Here is a 19,296-nt window from a genome sequence, read left to right on the forward strand (position 1 = left end):
CCTCTGGGGGAATGGCATTGCCCGCTGCTCTGGAGTTAAAATAATTACACCGTAAGTGCTGCCAGAAGGGAGAAGAAAACCTTCTAGTATGCCTTGGTGAACCCGTCAGGGCCAAGGACTTCACTGTTTCCCCAAGCTTGGCTAGTGTGATCGGCTCCAAAGTGGAGCACTGATCCTTGGTTAGGGGAGAGAACTGCCTTCTGTCTAGTCGCCTGCGCATCGGGGGGTAAACCGGAGTCTAAATTGTACACTTTGGCGTAGTAATCCTGGAACCCTGAGACAATTTTAGAAGAGTGTACCATCATTTCTCCACAGGAGGAATGGAGCTTTTGTATGTACGTCTGAGCATGTTTTTTTCCGGAGGGCCCTTGTGAGCATATGATCGAATTTATTACCATGTTCATAATATTTGAGACAGATATCTCTCCAGACATAGTGACTGCTCTGCCCACTAAGCAGGACCTTCAACCTTCAGGCTATGGCTACCTCCATTGTTAATGCCCTCACAAGGGAGCTACATGATCTCCACCAACAAGGGGAGGGAGCGGGTAATGCTACCTGCACAGATGCCCACCACGCTACCTTGGAGACTGAACACCAGGCTTTTTGCCTCCATCGTATTGTTGTCCACCTGCGGCTCGACAATAGCCACTATCAGTCTGGACCTCTGTACCACTGGAGGCAATCCTGAACCAGGTCTTGAATAAGCCTCCTACGGCCGAGTTGATCGAGTTCATCAGGTGACGGGCCCCAGGGTGCCCCCCCCCCCCCCCCATCTCTGCAGGGGCTTGCTCCTCTAGCTATGCCTAGAGACGTCCTTTTTCAGGGTCCACTTCACAATTAAAAAGGAGATCATGTCTGGCTTGGTCAAAGGGCCCTATTGACTTTGGTGCGCACATTTGATTTATCCTGATGTCTGTAGGCAAATGCGGGGGGGGGGGGGGGCGCTTATGCACCCTCTCCTTGATGAAATCCGTGAGGCAGAGGCTACTTATTGTTGGGGCCACCCTTTCCAAATAGTTTACTGTTCGGTTCCTGGATAGGCCAGCTATCACTGTTCTCAGCTGGTTTGACTACTTACTTGCTGAAGAAGCTCTTGGTTCACCTGCTCCAAGACCACAACTGTTCAGACGCCCTCAATCTCCTGCCCCTAGTTGTGGGGCTCCCAGATCATCTCTGAGCACCCCAGAGGCCTGACTATTTTGCTCTCCAGAGGGCTTTGCCCACACAGACCTCGATGTTGTGGAACTTTCCTGAGGGACCCTTCAGTTGCTGATACGGTCAGTCCTCGTGTCTCTTACCCATCCCTCTGACAAAGTTCCCTATAGTTCCAGGCCAGCAGTCATTGACTTTGGGCATGTATGGGTTTGTATACCAACCCATTATTCATGGAGGGCTCAAATGTTTCTCCCTGTAGGTCCTTGGTAAAGTTTAAAGATTTCATTGACATTCCTCTGTAGAAAGTGGCCATTTGGCCTTGTTCTGTTATGTGCTGTCAGGTCTCACCCCCTTCTTTTGGCCCCCATGTGTGGCCAGCGGGGGGGGGCACTCTTGCTCAGACGGGCTTCATGCCCCAGCTCGCTGACCCACAGAAGATGGACTTGGCTACTAGTCTTCCATTTTCTTGTGATTCCTCCTAGCGGAGAAACTTGCATGTGATGTCCCTTGGATCATCCACATCCTGAGAAGGAGGTCTGAGTGCCCTATGGGCGTGATCAATCTCGACTGTGGCAGGCAGTTCTAATATTTTCTTAAATATGCCCACCAAGGTGGGGGATAATGTCCTGGGAGGCCGTGGCTTCTTGTAAGCCCCTAATTCTAATATTCTCCCGTCTACTGCGGTTTTCCACATTCTCTAACTGGCAGAGCAAAGTTTCAAACTGCTGGTCCTGTGTGATGCATATAGATGACAGGGAGTGCTTCTTCAAAACTCTGCTCCAGGGACTCCACTCTGCTGCCCAGGTGTGAGGTGTCCGCTTTAAACTGTGCAATGTCCTCAAAAGGGTTTTTTTTTTTTTTTTTTTTTTTTTTTCTCTCTCATCTACCCTGTCAAAGCGTTCAAGGTCCTACCTAGTATAGTAGGGAGCAACCAAATATATGGCTCCTGATGTACTCATCCCCCAGTTGGTCTAGGGATTCAGAACCTCTGTCTGGACATGCTGTTGATGGGGAGGTGGGGGGAACAGATTCACTCACCAACCCTGGGGAGGGAATCGGGAAGCTGCAGGCTGCTGGAGCTAGGCGGCAGTGTGCTGGGAGGCTTTAGCTGCCTTCTGGGCTTTCATGGTAACACCATCTTGGAAGCCTCATGGTTCTGCCCGCGGGTCCTGGGGAAGAATGATTCCAGCTGCCCGTCTCATGCGGTTTGGTCCTCAGTGGTTGCGAGGACAGCTGGTTCCTCTGAGATGTGGCAGGAGTTGTCCGGAGTGAAAATCTGCCTCGTAGCGCTGATTGTGGCGGTGGTACAGAGCTGTGGAGTTGCACTTCCTCACTCTTCCATTGCTAGGACATGGGCCCCCCCCCCCCCCCCCAGTCAGTCTATTTAAATAGAGAGAAGTCAATACGCTGTTTGGTTTCACCCTTTGAGCAAAGGAGAGACTTATCCGAGAGGTTATCAAAATGAGAATAGACTGGCACGTCAAAGGCTGGATTCACACCTATTCATTTTTAGTGCTTTTCGCATTTTGTAGATTTGCACTAGTCAATTAACATGGTTTCCTATGGAACACATTTTGCAGTGCAAATCTGCAAAATGCAAAAAAAGCACTAAAAATGCATAGGTGTGAATCCAGCCAAAGAGAGGATTTAAGACCATGTCCAAGCGTCTCAATGGTCCAGTGTCTAAAGTTGCAACTTTAAGGTCCATAGAAGTATAGCCAACTATATAAAAAAAAAAATTGTTTTTGGTAAATTAAGTTCTTGGGAGAAATTGTGGGTTACTTTTCCCCTATATACAATAATCTTTTAATTTAATCTAATTTACCATTGTAGAAAATACTAGATAATTGTAATAAACTCATTCTGTTTCAGTGAATGGAAAGCCAGCCTATCCATGTTCGTTTGGGTACAACATTGAGTACAAATTAACGAGTTGGGATCTGTAAGTTGCTTTTTCTCTGGCCTGTCTTGACTGTAAAAGAAAAATGTGATCCTGAGTAGATTATAATGCTTTTTATTCACGAGGAAAGCTAAATAACTTTAGAGGTGAACAAATATTTGTACAGCACTTTTTATTTTTATTTTTTTTTTTTTTTTTCCTTTCTATGAATGTGTGGCTATGGAAGTTGAATGAAAGAAAATGGCATGCATAAAAGCAGCACACGCTGCCTGGTTGAGTGGCAGTAATGGGCATTACAAAGTTTCTTTGCACAGATTTTCTCTTGCAGGCCAAAATATTCCTTTCTTCTTTTTTCGTCGTGTGGGTCTTTTTTTTTTTTTTTTTTTTTTTTATTGGCCTGTAATATGTTCATTTTGCACTGATGCATGATTAGGAGAGTACTATCAGAATTGCTTTTGGAGCCAAACTGATCAACATTCCAAAGGCCTGAGCTTATCTGTTGCCATCATTTTGTGCCCTTACATGGTCATATTGTTACTTAATTGTGAGAAATGATTAATGCCTGTGCGTAGATTTTTAGGGTATTGCTAGACTACTTTCCTGGGCATAGATGCTTATATGAATGGTTGCATGAACAGCGCCAACTGCATAATAGGGAGTCTGCTCACCTGGCGTATTGTAAGTTGAACTGGACGTAGAAAAATCCTAATATTTAAAGAGCAACTGTCATCCCTGTCTCGCAGCAGCTCCTCCTTTGACCCGCTGTTGACTCACCACCAGTTCCATTCAGGTTAATCGCACAAGTGGTGATGCAGCAGTGACACAAGGTGAGGGGCGTAGCAGCAAGTGAGTGGATGCCCGATGGATCTGAAATGAAAGGTGTTCTTTAACCACTTCCTGCCCAGCCTTTAGCAGAATAATGACTGGAAGTGGTTCAGTTGTCCTGACTAGGGATGAGCTTCGAGTCGAACTCATGTTCGACTCGAACATTGCCTGTTTGGCGAACAGTGAACAATTTAAGGTGTTCGCGGCAAATTTGAAACACCCTATACAAGTCTGTGGGAGTGCTAAAGTACTAATATGCAAGTTGCTGTCCTAAAAAGTGTTTGGGGACCTGGGTCCTGCCCCAGGGGACATGTATCAATGCAAAAAAAACTTTTTAAAAAACGCCTGTTTTTTTCGGGAGTGATTTTTAATAATGCTTAAAGCGAAACAATAAAAGTGTAATATTAATTTAAATTTCGTACCTGGGGTGTCTATAGTATGCCTGTGAAGGGGCTCATGTTTCCTGTGCTTAGAACTGTCCCTGCACAAAGTGTCATTTCTGCAGAATAATGTCATTTAAAATCACTCGTGGCTATAATGAATTGTCGGCTCCCGTAATACAGAGAACACTCCATTGAAAGTCCATTGAAAAAAAAAAAAAAAGTGTGGGGTTCAATTACCAGGCCCTTCAGGTCTGGTATGGATATTAAGGGGAACCCCGCGTTTAAAAAAAATAAAATAAAAATGACGTGGGGTTCCTCCTAAAAATCCATACCATACCCTTTATCCGAGCAGGCAACCTGGCAGGCCGCAGGAAAAGTGGGGGGGGGACGGACGGACGAGAGAGCGCCCCCCATTCCTGAACCGTACCAGGCCACATGCCCTCAACATTGGGAGGATGCTTTGGGGGTCATAGACCCCTCAAAGCACCTTGTCCCCATGTTGATGAGGACAAAACTAGTTTGGGTACAGTGTAGCATGACCGCGCAATTGTCATTTAGAAAGGGACAGCACTGAAAATTGGCCTGGGCAGGAAGGTGCGAAAGTGCCTGGTATTGAAGTGGTTAAATGTAAGGACTCATTCTTGCTAGTAGTTAGAATCTTTAATGCTTGCAAACTGAAGGTTTCCTATTCAGAATAATAAGCTTTCAGGTTAAACGGCAATATAAACCATACATCATACAGTTTGTAGTGTACATACATTGATAAAACAATGGGATAAAGGAATATTCCTGAACTTTGTTTTATTCATGGTTGCTGTGAAATTGTGTGAATGCATCAATGCAGTGCATATGTCAGCTGGTTTCATTGAATGAGCTTACCAAAAATGTAAATATTGCCGAATATACAGCCGCATGCTGCATAACTAAGCTCAACTTCATGGCGAATAAGCTAAATTTATTAATGTATCTTATGGGAAAACGAAAATACATTATAATATAAAAAAAAATTTTTTTTTATTTAACACTTTTTTTTTTTTTTTTTTTTTTTTTTTTCCCTGATCCGTGTGCGTTCAGTGTTAGTATAATACTCGGAGGAGGTGGGGTTCTGATCTTCAATAGAAACAAAACAATCAATATAATTCTCAGTGGGGTCATGGAGTTATTCTTCTGATCCTTAATGGAAATAAAACCTCTGACTGTTCCAGCTGACCAACTGTAGTTTAAGTGTTGTGCTGCTTGCAGTCTATTGGCTGCACTTTGCTACTCGCATGTCTGCAATGGATTAAAGTTGCTGCCTTTTCAAGGCAAAGGGGTTAGGTAAATTTGTTTTTAGAGACGCACAGTAAAGCAAAAGTCTAGGCAAATGGTTATATACACAATGGAAATACAAACTGTATGTTTACTGTTTTTTACTTGTTGAAACATTGGCAACTAACTTGCACAGCCAAGCGTGATCTACACGCATTTTCCACACTTCATATTAGAACACATGGCACCCATAGCTCCTTATTAAAATCTGTTATCTAAATCTAAAAAACAAGAAGTTATTGTTGTGCTTACCAGTCCTCCAGATGTTCTGGATTCGTGTGTGTGTGTCTTTTCTTTTATTTTTTCTTCTTGCAAATGCAACACTTCCACACTATCTCAGTCACACTAAAAGTTACTAATCTCCACCAATTGCTAGTATGTATGGATCTGTATCTTGATCATGCTTAGAAATATACTAGTGTCCCCAAAATCGCAGAATACATTTTTGCTTAAATTTATGAAGAAATTGTATTTTTCTTGTATGTTTCTTTAATCGTACATCACGGGACACAGAGCCATAGTAATTATGTGTCATAGTCCACCTTCAGGTGCTGGACACTGGCACACCCTAAACAGGAAGTTGCCTCCCTATTTAACCCCTCCCACTACTGGGAGTATCTCAGTTGTGTTTTTTTTTTATGTTTTTTTTTTTTTTTTTTACCAGTGTCTGGTAAGGTGTTGGTCACGAGTGAAGATGTGCTGTGCTGAGCTCCTCTGGAGCAATCCTTGCTGGGGCTAGCTATTCAGCCAGATCCATTCAATGTGTCTTAGGCCGAATTGAATGGTACTCAAGCCTCGTATCCGAAGAAACAAGATTTTGCCTGTAACGCTTCTTTTTAGAGAGCTGGACCTCAGGATCCAGTACTTTTGGTATTAAGGCTATAAAGTTGTTTTATTGGCGGGGTGCATTTTACAGGTTCAGAATTGTGGGTTCCTAAAGGTTTTTTAACGGAACCCACCGTGAAGGAGGAAGATTGGGTCTGTTGGTTTTACCACCGAAAACCCTGCGGCGGGAAAGATACGTGGAGGTTTTCTGAGGAATGTTTTAATTTTTTTTTTTTTTTTTTTTTTTTTTTTTTTTTAATGAAATGTCTCCTTTTTTAAAGTAAATGTCATTCCTAATTGTCACCCCTGGGGGCTGTATGGAGCACGTACCTTCTCATGCTTTGCTCAGTCACGCTGTGTGACAGAAGCGGCAGAATTTTTTTCCTCTGGCTAGCATGCAGACCTCCGTAAGTGTTTTTATTTTTTTGGGGGGGGGGGGGGTTGCTTCCTCCAGACGCCCCCACCTGAACTTCATTTTTCCCTTCTTGAAGAGGCTGAGTATAAGTGAGAACTAAAAACAATAGACAATGCTGTTTTCTTTCCCTGCCCCTACTCGGTGGTGGCTTCCAGGTCTCCTCCATGCCATCCCGTTGGAACGAAGGCTCATGCTTGCATGGGAAAACTCTTTTCCAAAAAAAAAGTGGGGGTGGGGCTTAGAGCGGCATTGGCGTCCTCCAATGCAGGAGTGTGTTAAAAAAAAAATATCTCCATTTTATGCTGGCTGCAAAGTTGTCGGAGACATAAGAGCATGAGAAGTTTTGGTGATACAGGCATTTACTATTTGCATCAGGCTGAGCATTAATAGTAGTGGCAGTGGATGCGATTTTTTTTTTTTTTTTTTTTTTTTTTTTTTTTTTTTTTTCTTCTGGTAGTCCCTCTGCTTTGTGCATTGGGCTGTGGTCAGAAGGGGGGTTGAAACGCCGCCAAAAAAAGAGCTGAAAGGGTCTCCCTCAAGCTCTGGAAAAGCCTACTCATCTCTACAAATGGCATCCTCCACTGAGAGGGGGTGGCTGGTCAGAGTGAGCATCAGGGCCATGAAATGTCTGCAACTGTTTTTAACACTGCAGCACCTGTTTATGTTATGATTTAAAACAAAAAAGTTTAGTGACTTTAATTGCATCCCAGTGCGGGTCAAAATTTCACAGGTTCTCTTCCATTACCCAGGACCCTCAAACTGAGGAACTAGGGGCAGGAGAAGACTAATTTCCCCAGGGGACTGTGGTGAGGCTGATGACTCCTCTTCTGAGGTGTCAAATGCGGGAGAATCCGTAGTTCCAATCTTAAGCTTGATGGTGCAATTTCTTGCTGAATGATCGCACCACATTTATGTACTCTTAACTGAGTGTTTGGGTTTGCTAAAGCCTCCTCAAGCTGTACGTGCCTTTTTCCTGTCCATTCATTGCTGGAAAACCTTTTTGGGAATATGAGGATCACCCAGATGAGGGGTTGGGTGTTTTTTTATTTTATTTTTTTCCTCTGGCAGATTGAGTGTCTCAGCCTGCACTGGCAGTAATTGCTTAATCATTGAGACCAGTTTTAAACAGGTGTTCAAGGTTATCCTACTCGGCAGGCCCAGGAAGCAGCTTTGTTTTCAATAGTTCCTATGAGAGATTCTATCCTTCAGGCCTTGCGCCCTTCGCTAAATGCCTTGTAAGATGCTTCTGGCTAGTCTTCCCTTTTTGCGGTGAAGCAACTATTAGATGTTTTGGACATCCAAAGAAATTTTAGTGGAAAGCACCCCTTTTGCCATTTAAGAAAAGTAGTAAATGTTTTTTCATTTAAAGCTCCTTCTGTCTCCAGGCAGTCATGGTGGCTTCCACTGTCGGGTTCAATTGAATAGGGGGGAATTCTGCACTTCTCAAGGATCTGGCCGGAAGAGTGTCGAGAAAAATGGGGGACTTCCTTAATAGCTCCAGGGGACAAGCTGGAGTTCCAAGAGTTCCCGTCTTGTCCTTTTTTCTCAGATCAAACGTTTCTAAGGATCCAGAGAAAAAGTGATCGGGGGGGGGGGGGTCCCCCATGTAAGAACAGAGGTTGGAGTTTGATTCAAAGCTTTTTTTTTTTTTTTTTTTTCGTATAGTCAATCCAAATCTGTTATCTCCATCCTACAAGGAGAACTTCTGGCGTCAATCGATATCAAAGATGCATACCTCCTATATGCCTATTTCTTCGCTCGCTTGCAATATCTACTTTTCAAGGTGGAAAAATCTTAATTTTCAGTGTGTAGCTATGCTTTCCGGTCCAGCGCCTGCACCTTGTTTAGCCAGCTTAAGGGCCCAGGGTATTTACCTAGTGTATCTGTTCTTGATAGACCAGTCGGTAGCCCACTTAGACCAAAGTATGGTCACCACATTCAACTACTTGGAATATCTAGGTTGGATTCTCAACCTAGGAGAAATCATCTTTAAAACGTGAAGAAGGCTAAGATACTTGGGTCTAATCATAGGTACCCCCAGAAAAGGGTATTCTTACCCCAGGCAAAGATCAGCGCCATAAAGGAACTGATTTTGGTGGTCGAAGCAAGATGAATTTCTTCTATTCAACTTTGCATGAGGTTGTTGGGAAAGATGGCGGCTTTATTTGAGACTGCTGCAAATCAGTATTCTATTGGCTTTGAACAAAGGGTTCAAGCTCTACATTCCCAATGTTTCTGACTCCAAAGTCTACAGTCACATCACCCTGATGGCGCCCGATCTTGGATGCTGAACAGGGTCAGGCCTGGTTAGTACCTGGAAGAGGGACCACCTGGAAATACCAGGTGCTGTAGGCTGGGTGCACTGGAGCCTCAGTTTATGGTTAACATCCAAAAATCTACTAAGGGGAAAATTCTTCCTTCAGTTACCTGGGAAGTAGTAACAACCTATGCCAACCTTTTTTGTTTATGTTGGGGAACGGTCCCGGAAGAGGCAACTGTCCAAGAGAAGTAGCCCAGACCAGAAATGGCCTTGCCCATTAACATTTCTGAAATTCAGACAGAGCTCTTGGTCCTGAGGGCCAGAATGTTCAGTTTACGGTATTGTCCTGCCAGGATTCAATCCGACTTTGATACAGCAATGGCCTATATTAACCACCAAGGGGGCACAAGAAGTCGGTCTTATCGGCCCAGAGAAAGGATATTATTCACCTATCTTGGGCAGAAAACAAGGTACTTTGCCTATTGGCAGTCTTCATTCTAGGAATAGAAAATTGGCAGGTGGACTACTTGAGTCGCCAGCAGTTGTTCCTGGGAGAATGATTCCTTCACCCCAATATCTTCCTGTCAAAAATGGGGGTTCCCAGACACAGATCTGTTTGCGTCAAGGTTCAACAAATAAATTGACAACTTTTGTGCCTAACAAAGGATCCACTAGCATACAGAACAGATGCCTTCCTATTCCCGTGGAATTGGTTCTCACTGATTTTATGCATTCCCTCCTATTCTGCATGTGTCCATGACTTCTATGCAGGATCGAACAGGAAGGGAAGTCGTTGATTCTTGTGGAGCCCAGGAAATCTTGGTATGCAGGGATCGTAAAGATGGCACTAAAGGACCCATGGACCCTAATATCTTGGCCAGACCTTCTCTCGCAAGGTCCGTTGTTCCATCCCACTCTAAAAAATGCTAAATTTAACGGTCTGGCTATTGAGACCCACACTCTAGGCCAGTGATGGCGAACCTTGGTACCCCAGATGTTTTGGAACTACATTTCCCATGATGCTCATGCACTCTGCAGTGTAGTCGAGCATCATGGGAAATGTAGTTCCAAAACATCTGGGGTGCCAAGGTTCGCCATCACTGCTCGAGGCTGTCGGGTTCAGTAGTTTCTACCTTGGTTAATGCAAGGAAGCTGGCCTCCATAACTATACATTATGGAGTCTGGGAAACATGTCTCATGTTGTTAAACCACGAGTTGCACCCCAGGAAATAGGTCAAAGGTAGAATCTTTGACTCTTTGCAGATGGGGTGAAAAATAAGGCTGGCCTTGAGTGCTTTTTTTTAAGGACAGGTCTCTATGGAAGGAAAATCGTTTCATTCTTGATGTGGTGAGCGCAGTCAAAGTCTACTTAAAGGAGACTGCTCAGATTTGGAAAACTGATGTTTTGTTTGTATTGCCTGAAGGTCCTAAAAGAGGACAGGCAGCATTGAAATATACTATTTCTAAAATGGATTTGACAAGTAATCAATCAAGCTTATGGTTTAACCACTACAATACAGGGCACTTTCGCCCCCTTCCTTCCCAGCCCAATTTTCAGCTTTCATCACTCTAGCGCTTTCAGTGACAATTGTGCGGTCATGCTACACTGTACCCAAATGAAATTTTTATCATTTTGTTCGCACAAATAGAGCTTTATTTTGGTGTTATTTATTCACGACTCTGTTTTTTATTTTTTGCGATATAAGCGCAAAAAGCGGAAATTTGAAAAAAACTATTTTCTTTTTTCTATTTTAAAAGAAATCCAATAAAATCAAATTTTGTCATAAATTTAAGCCAAAATGTATTCTGCTACATGTTTTTGGTAAAAAAAAATTCTGTTAAGTGTATAATTGGTTTGTGTGATCACGGACATATGTACGCAAATGATCATGTACATATGTGTGCAGGTGATCACGGACATGTGTGCAGATAATCATTGGGACATGTATGTTTTGGGGACACTGTTTATACTGTGCAGTGTGTTGTGTGTTTATACTAGACTGGTGATCAGTGAGTAAAAAGCTGTAAAAAACAGCTCATACTCACTGATCATCAGCCGGCTGCAGCGATCTGCTCTCCTCTCCTCAGCGATGACTTTTGTGTGAGGAAAGGAGGAGCCGATTGCCTAGCAACCGGCTGTTTGTTTACATCACATGACGGCCGTGATTGGACACGGCCGTTATGTGATCAGGAGGGCCAATCAGAGCCCTCCTGCCGATCTGAGATGCGCCGTGTCCGGGTGACACGAGCACATTGGGATCGCGCTGCTGCGCGGGCACGATCCCGCTCCTTCTGAAGGACGTTCCTGAACGTCCTATCAGAAGTAGACGGCTCCCACTCGGCCGTATATGTGCATTGGCCGGGTGGGAAGTGGTTAGAGGTAATCAAAGCACACTCATCTAGGGCTGTTGGTGCTTCGTTGGCAGTGCATCACCAAGCCTCCATAGCTCTGTTCAAGGCCACAACTTGGTCTTCAATCCATACATTTACCAGATTCTATCTGGTGGATGTAAAAAGACACAAGGATGTTGCGTTTGGGCGCCGTGTACTGTAGGCAACAGTATACATCCTCTTAACTCATGGTGCCCTACTTGGTTGTGTCTCCCTCCCCTCAGTTGGCATTGCTCTGGGACATCACACATAGTAATTACTATGGCTCTGTGTCCCATGATGTACAATTAAAGAAAATAGGATTTTTTTATAACCTGTAAAATCCTTTTCTTTTGAAGTATGTCACAGGACAGAGGTCCCGCACCTCTTTCTAGTATACACGTGTATTGCTTTGCTACAAAACTGAGATACTCCCAGTAGTGGGAGGGGTTATATAGGGAGGCAACTTCCTATTTAGGGTGTGTCGGCGTCCAGCACCTGAAGGTGGACTATAACCCAGATAGTAATTACTATGGCACTGTGTCCCTTGATGTACTTTTCCAATTCAGGAAAAAAATAAATAAAATTACAGCAAGTTCAATGACAAACTGGTTTGTTTTTTATATAGAGAGAGAGCGACCTGATTCATAGAAAACTGAGGTTTGCCCATCCTCAGGCCTAGGCCTGCAGCTAATGATGATTTTCATAATCGATTAGTTGGTTCTTCTTTCTTTCTTCATTTTTCTTTTTCCCCCTGTCCAGCGCGCCCGTGATGTCGGCACCCGAAGCCGATCTCTTGATCGTCTCTTGGGTATGGGAATCAGGAAGTGGAGCCTTTCGGCTTCATTTCCCGGTTCCCTACTGCACATGCGTGACCCGCTGCCTCTGGGATCTGTTTCCCAGCAGGCAGCGGGGGACTTTTGGAAAGGGGCGTAATCTACGCCCCTTTCCGCAGAGAGCTATCCCGGAAGTGGGTGCAGATACCTGTACTGTACAGGTACCTGCACCCCCCCCCTCCCCCCTGAAAGGTGCCAATTGTGGCGCCGGAGGGGGGAGGGTTCCGATGAGCGGAAGGTCCACTTTAGGGTGGACCTCCACTTTAATATGTAAAGTTAAAAAAAGGCAATTCCTTAATATCTCCTATGCAATGTTAAATTTTTTATAAATAACGAACTATATGGTTAGGTAGCAAAATATCTAATCCACTCTGAGAATAACAGAGGAGATGTATCGTATATACTGTTGGAAGAGATGTACTGTGTATATACTATTAAAGGGTGAATCTGCTAAATATCAGACTTGGATCAAATTTTTCTATTTAAAAAAAAAAAAAAAAAATGTAAGAATGTTCGTTCGATTTTCTAATCATTGGTGAGGTCAAATCAATAATATAAACAATATAAAACTTCTTGGTCAAATACATTTTGTGTGTGATAATATAATATATAAAATAAAAATATATATAAATGTTTTATTTATTTTTTTTTTTTTTTTTTTCTCTCTGTAGAACGGTGAGTAATATTTAGTTTACAATGTGTAGTACATGTGGTGAGGCTGAGGAACCTATGACCTATACGAACTTCTACTCCGTCACAACAATGTTTGGCAGTATACTGGATTATAACATTAACATTTTTTTACACTTGACGTGCATTTAGTATGGTTTATTACTTGGGTACAGGCGCTCCTTATTCATTCTGTATTGTTTCTGGCATTTGGGTGTGTGCATAGGTGTGGTTGCTTCACACTATATTAAAGTCTTCCCGTGTACTCCTTCAGTGCTATGTTCTGCTGAATTGTAATAGTTGGTATGCTGTGATTGTGAAATTGCCTTTTGTTCAATGCTTGAGGTTAATCTTATACTTTTTGTCTTCTCATTCTTCTTCCGGTTTTATTTTTTATATTAAAGTAGAACTGAAGGCAAAATTACGTTTGTAAAAAATAAATAAAAAAAAAAACCTGACCGGTGTTCTAATCCCTCTCCACCCTATCCAAAACTAACTTTAAAGTGGTGTTGCCACCAAAAAAATAAAACTACTTAAAATTCTTTAAAAAAAATCAAAAAAAAAATTGGCAAAAAAAAAAATGTTTTACTCGCCTCTAAATACCGGTTGCTAGGGGGTCCCTCGTAGTCTGCCTTCTTCATTGCCCGGGCTGGTGACATCACTTCCCCTCGCGCCGCACATTCACCTGGGACCTGTCATGTGTCCCAGGTGACTGTACGGCGTATCGCCGGCGCCCTGCGCCGCTCGCGCATGCGCAGTGGGTGCCCGGCTGTGGAAGCCACAGCCGGTGCCCACAGTATGCATGACGGCTCCAAAGCCTTAAGTCCCGTGTCTTTCTGCTACACTGTTCTTCTGTTATCAGTGCGACCACTTCTGACATGTTCTCCGACAACTGAGATAAAACCAGCCTGAATTTGTCGGGGTGGGTGCTATAAATGGATTAGCATATAGCTGGCCTTGGTACGACACAGCTCTGCACATTCATTTGTTTCTTTGCTGGGGGGGGGGGGGGGGGGGGGGTGTGCGTGATTGTGCCTTTCCTCCACTTGGCTGTAGACTACACTCCCAATGCAGGAAGAAAAAGACTATAGCAAGCTGAAGACAGCAGATATACATGTAAAACGTATGTTTATGTAGGGAGATTTTGTATCTGGGTCTGTTCAGTTCAATTCACTGGGTATGAGTTTACATCCACTTTAATAAAAGCTGAACAGATGATCCATATCCCAACATTTAGTGTGGCATCATCCCAAAGAGTATTACTTGGTGGCCCACCGAAATTTCGGCTGCCGAAAACATATCGACCGAAGACTGTTTTTGGCATGAGGTCGAAAGGAGGAAAGGTGCAGATAATGGTACTGAAAAGGGAGCGGGGTCTGCTCTGGGTGCCCCACATTGTGGGGGTGGCATCCGTCCTCCCCTCCCTCTTCATTCAGAGCGGCCATTCCCTGTGTCACAAAGCTGAATTGTACAGGTGGTCGCAGTAACAATGCCCAGCCTCCTGTGACAGACGGTACACCGATCCCATGCCAGGACATTGCATCAATGTTGCGTATCACAGGGGGCGGAATGTTACTGTGGCTGCACTGCCTGGGAAATTCTATTCCAGCTCTGTGACTGGTGAGGCTGATCTGACAGGGCTGAGACTGAGGACATGATACAAGAGATGGTCAAAGACCGCAGACTGCATTTTTCTTGCAAGAAAGGTGGCAATAATGGCCAACAGTAAAATCATATTTATATATATATATATATATATATATATATATATATATATATATATATATATATATATATATATATATATTTTTTTTTTTTTTTCCTAATTTTCAGCTCGGTGCATCCTGCATTTTCGGTTTTGGACCCAAAATTGCCATTCGATGCACCCCTAGCATAGTATTACTCTATCCTGTCCTTTGGGCACAGGGGGCATTAGTCTTGTTCACACTATTGCATGCAGTGTGGGGGGTTTTTTTTATTTATTTTTCCTCGTTCAGCCAGCTTGCTGAATAATTAAAAAAAAAAAATTGCGTAAAGTATGGTCAGTTTTAGGGACAGCTTGTTGAAGACCTATCATTTTGTTTCCCCGCAGATCGGCTATACTTTTCCATCCTGTGCTGTAAACCAAGACCACTCCAAGCACACATTACTTCTCCACCGATGATGAACTTGTCTATGAAAGTAAGTATTGGGGGCACGATTATAATGTTTCACTGGTTTGCTGACTGAATTGCAGAGTGTAAAGTACAAACTGTTTCCCAAATCATTTAAAATACCATTTATCTGTGCTGCTGTAAGTCATACACTAGGGAATCGATGGAAGCTTTGCATCCTGGCTTATCCACCTCTTTTATTTTTTATTTAGCAGTGCCCCAAAGGTAAAGGAGAAACAGTGCTTGTAGAATTTGGGAACTAGCCTGATTTTTTTTTTTTTTTTTTATGTAGGAGCCAGAGGGTAATTGTAAGGAGCTAGACATTTACTTCTGTTCATTACAACTGACAACACAGAAGGTAAAGCATTGAAATATGCAACCCTAAACGCATAGGGCTTAAAGCACTCTAACAAAAAAAGTTAATGCGGGGACTGGCACTCTGCAAGATTTAGGGTAGATTTAGACATGCATCTAAAGCCCGATCTGAATTCGGATCGCTTTCCCACTGCCTGTTTTGACCCCATTTATGCCAACAAACATGCTGCATCCACATTGCAAGGTGTTTGTGTGCGTCTATTTGCTTGAATGTGTCAGGTGAACTGTGCCTCATGCACAAAGCATCACAGCCATGGCATGTAATGCCCCCGTTCACTGCCTATTGCAGCTGGGGGGTTGGCAAAGCTTCCCTTTTTAAAGTATAAACGTATATTGTAATATTATACGGCATGCTGCAGCTGTGTAAGCTGTGCCCAACAAGTTTCATGTAGCTTTGACCACTAGTGTTTTGCTTTTAGTTCATTGTGTTGGCTATAGGCTTGCATTCTTAATTTCCCTGTTCCTTATTTACCATTGAGTGCATTATATTTGGCAGCTCTGATTAACAATGTATTACACTTGGATTACTGAATACGCTGTCATGTTAGTTTTACGAACGCTTTAATCTGAGGTGACTTCTACTTGACACAGTCATGTCCAAGGAAGAGAGATGTGTGCTTTGGTGTTTGGGTGTTAAAGGCTCTATTCATGCTGTGTGCATTTAACGCCTGTTGTACATATGTGATTTTTCTGGAGTCTGCACCAAAGATGCAGTAAGAAGTATTTTTCTTTATCTTTTCATTCAAGCGGACCTTCACTCAAAGTGAAATCACTTATCCTCCTTTTTTCACCTCCTCCCTAACACCTTTTCGTTTTTAAAAATACATTTTATTTTTTACAGGGAGCACTGACTGACTTTTTGCCTAGGAGAATTATGACTCGACCTGCCCCCTTTCCAGCCGCAGCCTCCTCACATGTCCCAGGAGCCTGTGCATTAAGGTGAAAAAACTTCTGTCACTGACCAGCCCCCCCCCCCCCCCCCCCCATTTTAATCTCCAGATACGGTTCTTCCCCACTGCCCATTGTCTCGGCTCTTGGATAAATTGATAGCAGAGCAGCCATTGGCTTCCGCTGCTGTCAATCAAACTCAATGACGTGAGCGTCGGGGCTGAGCCCGGTATTTCTGAATTTATGGACCTTTGCACGCCCCTACCAGTGCTGCCGAGGGACCCCAGAAGTCGAGGATCTGGGCACTCTGTGCAAAACGAACTGCACAGTGGAGGTAAGTATGTTTTGCTATTTAAAAAAAAAAAGAGAAGCTTGACAATCACTTTAATATTCGCATGGACTTGCATCGAGTCGTATTAAAATGTTGATTGAGGAAAATGCAGGCGTACTAAAATCTGCTTAAAACTGTTATAACCACTGTTCATGTTGTAACTAGATCTGTATATTGTTTGTTTTTTCTTCTAGTTTCTATGCGGACTTTGGACCGCTTAACTTGGCCATGCTGTATAAATACTGCTGCAAGCTAAATAAGAAAATGAAGGTGGGTTTTGCTGCAAGATTGAAAGGACAAAAAATTTTTTTTTCCTTCCTGTTAATGAACCATGTGGATGGTAAGCACTGCGGGAATCTAAAATATGTCCCCATGCCTATGTATTGGATACTTGACATTTCCGTCTGACATGTCAAAGAGACGTTATTACAGCCTGTTCTTTTTAACACATGACTGGTAAATAAAAAAAAAAAAAAACACCCTTTCCCATTTTTGCTGTAAAGATTGTTTACAGGTGCATTACTACTTGTAATATCTTTGATATAGATTGTTGATGGAATATTGATTATTGCGTTTAATGCTTGCCATTGGGTTTCAGCCACAATTCCATGTGAGTGAGAATCCTAAGCAGTGTTGAGGCTCATACGCACAAGGATTACAGTTTACTACGTACAATCTGTAATTGCTAAGGACCTGATGACATCAATGTTGTGGGCCCATGCACGCTTCTTCGTTGGCCCACCGTATTCAAGAACAACTATCATTACAATATTTTATTTTTTATCTTTATTTTTTCATGGGTCTGTTTTTAAGCTACCCATGGATGGATCAAAATTTGGCCAGTTCATCAAGAACCAACCAAACTTTGATTCATGTGTGGGCACTGGAGTGTACAGAAGTCACTCTAACAATTTTTATTTGTGTACAACTGCCTTTTTTGAAAAATTTCCCCTCGCTCAGTGCTGCAGGCTATAGCCTGCTGGGCTGATCTGTGTATTCTGATGCAGGGAAGCCTTTCTCGTGTCCAGAATGCAATGATACAACAGGGGAGTATTTCCCCATCCACCTCCAAATGTGTGGAGAGGGGAATGGAGTCTGGTGTTTAAAAAAAAAAAAAAAAAATTCTATATCTATATCTTTCAGCCCCCTCTTATTGCATGAAAACAACTGATCCATTTATGGCCAGCTTTATTGGCTTATAGTGAAAATACCTGTAATTAGTTTAATTGTCAGTGTCCATGAACACTGGCTTTAAGACCCCTTTCACACTGGGACGTTTTTTTCAGGCGCTTTAGCGTTAAAAAAAGCGCCTGAAAGAAGCCGCAACTGCAATCCCAATGTAAAAGCCCGAGTGCTTTCACACTGAGGCGCTGCGCTGGCAGGGCGTCAAAAAAAGTCCTGCAAGCAGCTTCTTTGGAGCGGTGAATACAAACGCTCCTAAAGCGCCCCTTCCCATTGAAATCAATGGGAAGCGCCTTGTAATGGTATTGGCAGCTGTGTTTTGTGGGTGCTTTTAACCCTTTATTTGCCACTAGCGGGTTAAAAGCCCCCCAATAACGCTCGAAAAACGCTGCTAAAGCGCTGCTATTTTAAGCGGCACTTTACGTGCGTTTTTAGGGCGCTGACATTGTGAAAGGGCTCTTAAAGCACTTGGGCTTTCACATTGGACTGCAGATGAGGCTTCTTGCAAGCGCTTTTTTTAACGCTAAAGCGCCTGAAAAACGCCCCAGTGTGAAAGGGGTCTAAGAGTTTTGGTGCTTTGCCTGCAGAAGCAGCTAATTTTATCCTGTGTGTCCTTAGCATGCTGTTACTGGAATCCTTACCTCCTCCCTTTTTTTTTTTTTTTTTTTTTTTTTTTTTTTTTTTTACTAGAGTTTGCCCTTCGCTGTTTTTCATGTTTTTTAATTTACTTTGGTTTTGTTTTGTTTTAGTCCTTTTCTTTGACAAAGAAGAAGATTGTCCATTACACCAACAACGACCAGAAAAAACAAGCCAACGCTGCCTTTTTAATAGGAAGTTATGCTTGTAAGTCCTTTTTGATTTAACACGACCCCATGGTGATCGCAGTAAATTATTCAAAGCTAGTAACTTTGCAGAAAGTAAATGTTTCAAGCTGTAGCAACCAGGCAGTTTCCTTTTTTTTCTTTTTTTAGATGGTTGCTATGGCATGCTTGCATGGCATTAATTTTTAACAGTACGGTAACATGGGTGATGGATGTCTGACAGTGTAAACATACAAGTGTGTGTCAGAATGGGGCCCTAGATAAGTTAGCAGGTTTGAGCCCCACATCTTTTGATTGGCCATGGCAAAAGATGCAGAGAAGCCTCCTATTTTGCATTTTCTACTAACACTGTGTTCCCTATGATGATGCCAACTGCTCGAGAAGACTTCCTCCCCTTTTAAAGTGCTGGGCAAGTACAGGGGGGGGGGGGGAGAGAGAGAGAGAGAGAGAGATCCTTCCTGCAGAGCCATTGTGTTCTCTTGACGGGCGAAGCCGTCCCCGCCAGGAGAGCACAGTGATTGCTAGTGGCTATAACAGCCGCTACCGATAATTGCATGTAAAATCCGACAGTTGATCGCCAACTTTGTTACATTCAGC

General features: G+C 43.1%; 1 protein-coding gene across 1 annotated transcript in view; it reads left to right on the forward strand.

The window, feature by feature from the left end:
* CDC14B (cell division cycle 14B) overlaps positions 1-19,296 on the forward strand; it is a 151,767-nt gene that overhangs the window by 91,749 nt on the left and 40,722 nt on the right. Inside the window, 4 exon segments of the mRNA XM_077474796.1 lie at positions 15,042-15,074; positions 15,077-15,134; positions 16,891-16,966; positions 18,628-18,720. Of these exon segments, the coding sequence (XP_077330922.1) occupies positions 15,042-15,074; positions 15,077-15,134; positions 16,891-16,966; positions 18,628-18,720 (260 nt within the window).

This window comes from Lithobates pipiens, unplaced genomic scaffold (genome assembly GCF_037356315.1).
Source record: "Lithobates pipiens isolate NorthernLeopardFrog02 unplaced genomic scaffold, aLitPip1_a1.2 Scaffold_13, whole genome shotgun sequence".
NCBI classification, from domain to species: Eukaryota; Metazoa; Chordata; class Amphibia; order Anura; family Ranidae; genus Lithobates; species Lithobates pipiens.